The sequence below is a fragment of the Camelus ferus genome, chromosome 3 (assembly GCF_009834535.1).
Source record: "Camelus ferus isolate YT-003-E chromosome 3, BCGSAC_Cfer_1.0, whole genome shotgun sequence".
Lineage (NCBI taxonomy): Eukaryota > Metazoa > Chordata > Mammalia > Artiodactyla > Camelidae > Camelus > Camelus ferus.
The window spans coordinates 47,994,213-48,005,234 of NC_045698.1; the positions used below are offsets into that span (position 1 = coordinate 47,994,213).

At 31.0% G+C, this 11,022-nt stretch overlaps 1 protein-coding gene across 6 annotated transcripts in view; it reads left to right on the forward strand.

Moving 5' to 3' along the window:
• FCHO2 (FCH and mu domain containing endocytic adaptor 2) overlaps window positions 1–11,022 on the forward strand; it is a 110,394-nt gene that overhangs the window by 61,353 nt on the left and 38,019 nt on the right. For 3 of the 6 annotated variants that reach the window (XM_032474098.1, XM_032474108.1, XM_032474123.1), the window contains 5 exons: window positions 980–1,052; window positions 4,353–4,377; window positions 4,922–4,978; window positions 10,351–10,408; window positions 10,693–10,868. In XM_032474098.1, coding sequence (XP_032329989.1) covers window positions 980–1,052; window positions 4,353–4,377; window positions 4,922–4,978; window positions 10,351–10,408; window positions 10,693–10,868 — 389 coding nt within the window. The remainder of the gene's footprint in view (window positions 1–979; window positions 1,053–4,352; window positions 4,378–4,921; window positions 4,979–10,350; window positions 10,409–10,692; window positions 10,869–11,022) is intronic. The other 3 variants (XM_032474116.1, XM_032474133.1, XM_032474103.1) reach the window with 2 other exon arrangements.

Consider the following 11,022-nt stretch of genomic DNA (forward strand, 5'->3'; position numbering starts at 1 on the left):
TTTAAAAATTCTTTTAAAATGTAGATAATAAATAATACCTACTCCATGAGAATAAAAATGTATTTTGAAAATATTATGCTATACAGATGTATGATTCAGGGAGTTGGTTTTGCATGAAAGCAAGTACATTATTCTAAGACACTTGGATTGTAATCCTGGCTATAGTATTTACTAGATGTATAAAACTGAGTTAAAAAAAAGAAAACCATAATAGCCTGAGTTTCCTCATGTATAAGGTGAGAAGTTAGCTTAGATGTGCTCTGGTTCTCAAAGGGTAAGTAGCAAGGCTTTAAAGCGCTGGATTCTATTAACAATTGATAGCATGACATTTAAAATATAATTTGCCATGCAAAAAGAGGGGGAACTGCCGTATTAGGCAAAACAAAGATGGTATTTGTTAAGGAAATCTGAATAAACTATAACTATAGTTAAAAAAAGATGGTATTCTTCATTTATGGTTTATATTAGAGATAACATGTGGACAATAATGCCATATTGTAAGTTTCCCATGTTATACTATTAATGGATCTGTCATGTTATCTTTTTATTTAAAACAGCGCATTTATATTTTGTGACCCTGTGTACGGGAAACATGATTTGACCTGCAATTGTAACAGAATCTAACGTAGTAAATAATGTACTTTGAAGTTTTAGGAAATCTGCAAATGCTTATTTTGCCTGAGGTGATTTAGGGGAGACTTAGAAGGGGAAGAGAGAATTTCATCTATAAAGTGAATGTTCTATATATAGCCTTTTGGTGAATAACAGGCTTTATTATATTAACATAAGAAAAATCTAAACAGACTATGATTCTAAATTAAATATTAAGGTTCAGCAGTTGATATTTTTATTTCTTTCGTCCAAATTTAGTATCAACAATTATGAGCAAATTGTGTGTCAGGATACCAGATGTATTCATAAGTTTAATATATTTATCAGGAATAGTTATGTTTCTATAACAATATACATTTATTTTAAGGTATAAAACCAAGGAAAAGAAAGACTTTTGGTTTGCCAGGCATAATTAAAAAGGAAAAGGATACAGAGTCTGTGTAAGTATATTAAATATTGTCAAAATCCTTTCTGTTGCTATAAATAATTAAGAATAAGGCTTTTGTTATTAATTTGCAAAGAAAAAATCTTTTGCAAATAACTCAAAGTATATATGACTAAAGTATGAAAAATACACACTTTTCTAGAAACATTTGCCAACTTTTCTAGTTTTAGTTTAAAGTATTAACTTTTCTTATTTTAAAATTTCAAGATTAAAGCTTTAGTGTTTTGAAATTGAAACTTTAAAGTTACTTTTATTTTATAAAATGGTAAGGCATATTTTAAAAAATTAAACAAAGATGCAAAGAAAACTAAAACATTTTCTTAGTCTTAATATAAGAAAAAAGCCATGGTCAACAATTTGATGAAGATCCTTCAGGACAACTCTAAGCATATAGGCACACATTGATATATGTATACATAAATGGAAAATCTTAAATGGAGGAAAAAAAGCCCTAACATTTATTAAACATTTACACTAGTTCATCATTTTTAGATGCCAGATGGAGTGTAAATTTCATTTACCTTTTTTTAAAAATAAGAAATTAATATACAAAGAAACATAATTAGCATATAAAGAAATTAAACTAGTATTCGCTAAGTGAAGTTTTCTACCTTGGCTACATATGAGAACTTCTTGGAAAGTTAAAATAAGTATATCTATGCTAGGCCCTGCCTCAGACCAATTAAATGGGATTCTTGGGGCGTGAGTCCCCAGCATATTTTTTGTTTTACTCTAAGCAGCCTATGTGATTCCTGATATACACGCGGGGTTGGGAATCATTGAGCTATGATTAACCAGGGACAAACTGGAATTAAAGGAATTTTTCTTCGCTTAATTATTCGACCCATTTAGATTAGTCAAAAGTCTTGAGTGATTTGTTGACCTAATAACATTGACAGAATATTTGTTTAAAATCCCTATTTCTCTAGCATAATCAGCAAAACTCTCCCGAGATTTAGTATTTTGATGGGCACTCACATTTTTCAATGTAAGAGAACAATTTGTGCTTCGGGTATTCTTGCCTCCTCTCTGGTTATATTCTTGGTATCTGAGTTTCTGAGTTTCTACCATTCTAAATGTCTGTTTCTTACCCCTCCCCTAGTAGTATTTGGTTACAAATTAAGACTGTTTGCAAAGTAATTTATGCATATAGCTATTGTCTCTTCTGCAGATGTTTTTTGAACATTGTGAAGAGGGTATTTTGCTAAGGAGATGGAACCTAGTCTCTTTTTATAATATTGGAAATACATACTGAAATCTAAACAATTGATTTTTTGAAGTAAATTTTTACAGTGTAGCCAGTTTATCTGTTAGTGACTATATTATAAAGAGTTAAAATGTTTTTACAATGTATGGTTTTCACAGCTGTTCATTTAGGGAGCTTATAATATTTTTGTTTATTCCATGTTTTTAAAACAATTTTTCATGACAGTAATTTCCCAGTATGATCATTTAGGCCACTTGGATATTGGAATATTTGACCAATAAGAATACTAGGTCAGAAGACTAATGCTTAAAGCACTGCACCATGATCGTCTTCTTTCAACACTTCCTGGCAGAAAAAAATGTTGAGATTTCACTTTGCTTGAAATGCCCGAGGCTCTTGGCATGCTTCTTCTCATAGCCTGAAGGCTTTAGAAATGCCAGCAGTTGTGGATGAGGGGTCTTGCTCAGAGCATAGTCTTCCTGGGATTTCATCTGCAGGTCTCACACTGTGCACTGTGAAGCAAACAGATGAGTGCTTTACCGCAAAGACTGGAGGGTTCTGGTTTAAGCCAGAGAATTAACAGTTTGGAACTTTTATACTTACTTTAATATTTACATTTTATCTTTAAAAAAAAAGAAGAAAGTAGAAAAGTCTTCTCACATCTTAATTGATTTGATTCTGTACAGGGATTGAACTTATCACTTTTATATTTACATTTTATCTTTAAAAAAAAGAAGAAAGTAGGAAAGTCTTCTCACATCTTAATTGATTTGATTCTGTACAGGGATTGAATTTATTATCATAGTACCTATTTTGGAACATTTCTTCAGAGTATGCATAGGTTTTTTTGATAAAATATTCCTTATAATCTACCAATAATAAGGAAGCTGTTTTTCAAAATTTGCTATTTTAAGTGGATATAAAGACATGTGGGGGTTGCATTCATCCTGTCTCTTTGGTGCTTCCATTTGGATTAAGAACAGTATAGTCATCTCCCTCTTTTTTCACTTTTTCAGTCTATTTCATCCTTTCTTGAACAAAATTCTTTAATTTGTAGATTTTCCTGGTTTGTGCTTAGTCTTTGGATTGATACAGATTACCTGTTTATCCTCTATATTAAGCGCTTTCCCTATATATTTAGTGCCATTTATTATTGTTCATTTGGCTCTTAAGGTATATCTAATGTCTGTGTTTTCAGTTTATTATTAAAGTGGCAAAATCTCACACTATATGCATTAATATCTCAAGCCAAAGACTGTGTAACTAAGCTAGTGCTTTTAAAATATGCACTTTAATTTTTGTTTGTGAATTTGTTTTAGAATGTATACATATAAATTTTTCTAACCTTACTCTTCATGGCTTTAATGTCTTTAATTTTATATGTTTTAGGTCTTTATTTGGCTAGTCGAGAATGTTGGTATTTATGTTTTAGCTTTACATTTAAAGTAATAGTTTTCACTAGATTTTATCCAGATTCTTGTTTGCTTACTAGTTAAATTATAAAATATCAGTGCTCAATTACATATTACATTAGACTAGAAACTATTCTGGCTGAAAGTCTAGCTGCTCATTTAACATTTGGAGAAAGATGGCTTCACTTCCCTATAGGCTAGCTTATGGGAAGGAAACTGAAGTTTAAAAAAATTTTAATTTAAATATGTTATTTACTATTTTTTACCAATAAAAATGTAGATTATTTTTTAAAGCCAGATTTTCTTCTTTGAGGGATTTTTTTTCCCTTTCTCCACCTGAAGGATTAAAAGCCACCAGAAATCCTTGTAGGGCTGACAGCTCCCTTGAGATGATTCTTGTGTATATTCATGGAAAAGAAGTACTTTTGAAAGTAGTTTTTAAAATACTCGTAAGCTGTTTGTTTTATTTTATCTTTTAGTATGGTACAGGGTAATGTCTTTGTGTGAATTTTAAAATCATTTGGTATATTTTAATCTTCATGATTTGATTTATTTAAACTCTAGGAAAATTAGAGAGAAGTTATATTTAAATACCAAAGCCAAAACTTTCAGTTTAGTGTAATTATCAGATAGTTCTAACAGTTGAATATTTCTAATATTTTGTTTATTTTAACAGGGAATGCCCTGATGCAGATTCACTTGTAAGTAGATTTTATTTTGGTATAAACAGTTTAGCTGTTTCCATTAGGAAATACCCAGCATATTTGGGTTGAGCTGTTTACAAACGTTTCCAAGAAAAATACTAACCATGTTATTATAAATTCACTATTAAAATTATTTTAAAAAAATTATTTTACAGATGCATTTTTGGCTTTACATTGCTATAAGCTTTGATACCCTTGGTTTACTAATAATAGAAGGTATTTCTAACTATCTTTGAAAAGTGGGTATTTTACTTTTAAAATTGGAGTGGTGCCATAGAATATTGCTTTTTCTTGGGAAATATGTCAGATTTCAAACCTGCCTACTTTATTTTAAAATGTGGTGCTCTTATTAATTGATTCTTAGATCTGTTAAAATACTGCTTTATCTGTTCATTATATTTGAGTTTTGTTTAGCAGACTGTAGTTTTAGAAAAAAATAGCAACAACCATGGTTAGTACTTTTCTGTGCTTTTTGTTTTGTTTTAAAGAAAGTTTGTTTATATTTCTTTGTTTAAATATATTTCTTTATATGTAATTAAAGAAGACATCAGATGGAGCTCCCTGTGGGTACAGTGGGAGAGTAGATTTACCAAATGATGTAAGTAATGTGTAGACAGACACATTTTTCAAATTGTTCATTAGACACTGCTCATGTTGATAAGTGCAGTAGAGTCAAGCTGGTTCCTTTATTGTTCTTGCTTGCGTTACTGTTGTTTCTTTTGGCCACAACATGTTATGCTCTTTTATAGGATATTGGTGTACCAAAATAAAGAACTAGGTATTCTGTAAAACACTGTGCTTTATGTTACTTAAGATAATACTAGTATTTTTGTTTTATATTTCAGCCTTAAAATAAGAAAATTACTATTTTTTAATAAGTTTATAGTGAAAATAAAGAAATAGACTTCTAATGAGCTCTAGGGTTGAAATCATCAGAGTGTTTTTGGAGTTGTAACATTTACCTGACCACTTGCCTGTTTTGATACCCTTGGTTTACTAATTAATGAAAAAGTCAGCAGATGTGTTTGGCATTTACTTTAGTGATCATCATGCATTTTATTTCTGAATTAATTATTTATAGCATTTATTTGATGATTGTGACATTGAATAAAACTTTTTTTAGTACTTAATGTTTTATTCTGTATACACTCCCTTAAATAAAATATTTTAATTCCTTCAATTCATTGATACTGTTCTATAATAATCAATATTAAACAATTTTGAACGTTAGCCAGTATTTATCTGGAATTAGAAAGGGGTTTTATTTTAATTTGGGGGGGGATAGGAGGTAATTAGGTTTCTTTGTTTATTTGTTTGTTTATTTAATTTATTTAATGGAGGTACTGAAGACTGAACCCAGGACCTTATGCATGCTAAGCAGGCACTCTACCACTGAGCTATAACCTCCCCCAAGAAAGGGCTTTTAAAGAGGGCACAAAATTCTCCTGCCATATAAGGAATGATCGATAAATCTGTTAGAAATGAAAAACTTATAAAATTAGAAAAAATACACCATAGAAGGATTTGAGTCACTAGAGATAAATGAGCAGAGTGTATTTGCAAGACATTTAACAAGGGGCTTATTATTTTCTTCACATTTTTTACACAAATCAGTTTAAAAGATAGGTAAGCATCTCAGCAGGAAAAGGGCATTAGGATAAAAATAGGTAATTTTCATAAGAAGAAATAAAAGTGGTGAATAACTATAAGAAATGTTCAAAATAATAGTCTCATTTTGATGCAAATTAGAATTAAATTACTAAATTCACCCATCATACTGGCGAAAGTTTTGATACACTCATACTGTTGGTAGGAATGTAAATTGGTACAATCTGGCTTATGGATAGTTTGGTAGTATCTCCCCAAGTGAAAAATGCATTTACTTTTTGATCCTGCAATGTTGCTGCTAGGACTTTGCTATTATGGCTTGTATTCATAAACTTTATATATACATACGTGTGTGTGTGTGTGTGTGTGTGTGTGTGTGTGTGTGTGTGTGTGTGTGTGTGTGTGTGTACTCGCTTGATCAAGATATATACATATATAGAGGGGGAAGAGGAAAGGTTGATAGTTTGTTTCAGCATTGTTCATATTAGCAAAAACTTGGAAACACTGAAGCAGCCATTAAAATGGGGACTGGTTAAATAAATTATTAAACATTTACTTGATGAAGAAATAGATGTTACATAGAGTTAGGTTGCTCTGTGTCTGTTACGGAAAGAAACTAAATAAAAGCACGTATGATGTTTTAAGTAATTGCTTTTTAAAATATATAAATTTATGTGTACTACATGTATTCTCTTTTTTAAAAAGAATGAGTTACAAGACACTGAATTGTGGTTACCTTTGGGGAGAAGGATTACAGTGGTGGTCAGCAGGGAAAGGAAGCTTTTTTTTGTTGCTTCCTTTTATTTATGGCCTGTTATTTATTTATGGCTTATTTAATAACCTTTTTATTTATGGCTAGTCTTGCTATTACTTAAACATCAGTAGGCTACCTTGGTAGAGAAATTACCCATCATTTTCTGTTCCTTTTTCAAAATAGTCTATGTATGTAATTTTAAAAATTAATTTGATGGACTACATCTTTTAAAAGTTGACCAAGGAAGTGTAAATTGTTCTTTTCTTTCAATTTTAGCCAGTTTCCCTACTCCAAACTTAGAGATTGAGAAATATATCATTGACTTGTGAGCTCTATCCCAATGTATTTTTTAAAATTTCTACCACCACTTTCCACCAAAACCACCTTTAAGATTGGTGAGTGAAATTACCTGCTCATTTTTCCTTCATACTGCATTTGACTTAATGCTTTGCTCTAGCAGTGTGGGGGGCCCTAACATAGAAACCATGGATTGAATGGACAAAGGTATAAACAGGTAATGTGTAAGTTTCTTTAATATCAACTTTCTATGAATAGTTCCAGCATTGAAAACCTAGTACACTTTGAAATCATTGTTTTCTTTTTCACACAAAAAAGCGCTTTATTTTGAAATAATTGTCAGTTTACAGAATATTAAAAGGTAGTACAGAGCAGTCCTGTGTACCTTTCTCCTGATGGTAACATCTTGCAAAACCATAATACAGTTTCACAAGTAGGATATTGATACTAATGCAGTCAAACAGAATATTTCCATTAACCAAGGATCTTTCATTTTGATTGCCCTTTTTCAGCCACTTTTGTTTCATTCCCTCCTTCTCCCTGATCTGGCAACCACTAATCTTTTCTCCATTTCTATAATTAAATCATTTCAAGAATGTTATTTAAGTGGAATCATACTGTATGTAAACTTTTGGGATAGGCTTTTTTCACCCAGCACCATTCTCTGGAGATTCTTCAGGTTGTTGCATGTATGAATAGTTCATTCCGTTTTATTGCTGAATAGTATTCCATGATATAGATGTACCAGAGTTTGTTTAACCATTCACCTATTGTGGGACATTTAGTTGTTTCCAATTTTTGGCTGTTAGAAATGTTGTTTTGAACAGTTGTATACAGGTCTTTGTGTGGATATAATGTCTGACACTGGTCATTTTCTTTCTGAAGTCTGTTTTTATCTAATAGTGACTGTCTTTTTTGTTTTTTAAACTAATATTTACATGGTATGTTTTTTCTGTCCTTTTCCTTTCAACCTACCTATGTTTTATATTTGAAGTGAGTTTCTTGTGAGTAGCATATAGTTGGGTCATACTTCCTTAAATTCATTCTGCCAATCTAGATTTTTTTATATTTAGACCATTGATACTTAAAGTGATTATTGACATGTGAGGGTTTAAGTCTGACATCTTATTTTTTGTTTTCTATTTGTTCCTTTCTTTCTTTTTTTTTGAATTTTGGGGTTTTTTTTTCCTCCCTTCCTGTGGATTATTGGAACTTTTTTTAGAATTTCATTTTGATTTATAGTTTTTTGTTTTTTTTTTTTTAAGTGTATCACTTTGTGTATCTTTTTAAGTAGCTGCTGTGGGTCACTCTTCAGTACCTTCAGATAGTTGTTTATTTTGACCGGAGTTTATAGTTGTAATCTACAGGAGATTGATTCAAAAGCAGTTTATTCAGTCTTAACAGAAAACAGCTCAGTATTATTTAAAATTATTACATTGTCCTGTATAAAGTATTGTAAACAAATTTAAAAGTAGTGTCAGTGTCAGTTCCCAGATAGAACCTCTAGGAAACCCAATATCTGGTATGTTTCTAGGGTACTGGGAATAGGAATAAAGTATTTTGAAAAATTTTTTTAATTCTGATTTCTGATGAATCCACATTTGTCAAAGCTTCTTTGTTTTTAAAGTATTTTAAAATTTATTTGCATACTAGCAAGCAACATATAGAACTCAAAGAAAATGCTCTACTTGTAGGGTCATAATTACATCAGTTGTCATCTTTTTATCTATGGAATCTGCTCTTTACCCTATATTAGATTTTTCACTTCTAGGCTTTAATCCAGTCTGTTAAGTCACTGCTGGCTACATTAGACTGTTTTTTCAGCTTGGAGGCTATAGCTGTGTAAACCTTGTGCTGGGCTGTCAGATTAGCGATCCTTCCTATTTCTCTTGCTGAGCTTTAGCAAGTGATTGGAGGAAGAATGGCAAACTGCCAGGAGATGGATAGTGGCTGCCCAATTATATAGAACTAGTAAACCCTGGCATTTCTTGGCAGTCTTTTTTTTTTTTTTTTCTTTCTTTCCCATTTTTAAAACTTACTTGGAAGTAAATTCTAACCTGCAAAAAAATATGAGAATAAAATAGTACAAAGTATATACCTTTAACTTTTTACTACATTTGCTGTAACAGTTGCATTTTCCCTATATATGTGCATGTTTTTATATGTGTATAGTATTTTTTTCTGATCCATTTGAGCATAAATTTTATATTCTATTGTCAAACCACAAAAGCATATTTAGATGTGTCCCTCTCTCCTTTATCCCTTTTGCTCAATTGTCTTCCCTTCTTAGGTAACCAACTTTATTGTGTTCTGATTTATCCTTCCAGCAGTTTTTCTTAATGATAAGCAGATATCTATATGGTTTTTTAATTTCTTACTTAAAAGATAGTATACTATACATGTTCTTTTGTACTTGGTTTTTTTTTCAGTTAGCAGTATTTCCCAGAAGTCACTCCATATCACTTCATGGAAACCTTTCTCATTTTTTTAATAGCTGCATAATACTTCATTTTGTGTATGAGGTTTATTCAACTATGCTTGGACATTTAGTACTTTGCAGTAATTTTGAGTAAAAATATTCTCTGGTAAATAACCTTGTTGCATATGTATTTTTACATTCTTGGGGGTGTATTTTTGGGGTAAATTCCTAGAAACAATTCCTGCATGGATGAGTAAACACATACATATTTTTGTTAGATATTGCTAAATTTCTCTCTGTAGCATTGTACTGTTTTGTACTTATGCCAGCAAAGTGTAAGAGTACATTTCCTCACAGCTTTGCCAACAGAGTATATTTTCAGACTTTTGAATTTTTGCCAGTCTCATGGGTAAGAGATGGTATTTTAGTGTAGTTTAAATTTTCTTGGTAGTCTTTTATTTCTGTTTTTTTGTTCTGTACTTATAATATATATTTCCAGGTACTTAAGCTGTCAGTCCTTTGATATTACCACCTCTCTTCCCTGGACACACACAGCCTTATGCCTTTTTCTTCCACTTTGAAGATTTGGGTGAAAACTTGCTTATCCACAGAACTGCTGGCATGCCTACCCACACACCTATTCTCTTCCTTTCAGTGTTTCTCCTGTTTGTTTTGCAGTGCTCTTCTCTTTCAGATCATCTGAAGCATGGAGTATAATTTGAAGTTGATTAAAAAGATATAATTTTCCCACAGGTTTAATAATTTTGTTAATCTATTGATATCTGATAAATTATAAAGCCCCTCAGTAATAGTTAAGGCTATTTTGCTAACTTTTAAGGTTTTCATAGCTGGAGCTATTGTTATAGTAAAGTTTTTTTTTCTTTCCCCCCAGAACATTCCTGATGTAGATGAAGAGGGCTATAGTATAAAACCAGAAGCAAATCAGAATGATATCCTTTCATCATCTGGATATTCTATGGATTGTGTTGGCATATATGTAGACATTTACAGCAAAATAATCTGTTATTTTATAAAGACTCTTACTCTTCAAATTTTTAATTACAATAAAATTCTTTTGTGTTCTTTATTTGACATGTTATTAATATTAGTAGTTACATTTCTGGTAAAGTCTGTCTTACCTCTTTTTTTTGTTGTTGTTCCTTTTTATAAATATGTGAAAAACTTGTTGTGCATTAAGGTAACTTAAAAACTGAATTCTTTAACTGATACTCACATACCAAAGAGAACCATTTCTACTCATCTAGTGATTCTGATTCTGAAGATGAAGAACCAAAGAAATACCGGATAGAAATCAAACCTATGCATCCAAATAACTCACATCACACAATGGCTTCATTGGATGAATTAAAAGTATCTATAGGAAATATAACGCTCTCCCCAGCAGTATCTGTAAGTAAGAAAATGAGCAAGTCACTTACAATCTTTATACGGAAGCCTTAGTTTGTTTAACGTCATCTGGTTAGTTTTAGAACTAATAAAAAATAAAACATCACTTAGCAATAATTAAGCATGTTGGCTGAGGAAATATTTAATTTATAATTTT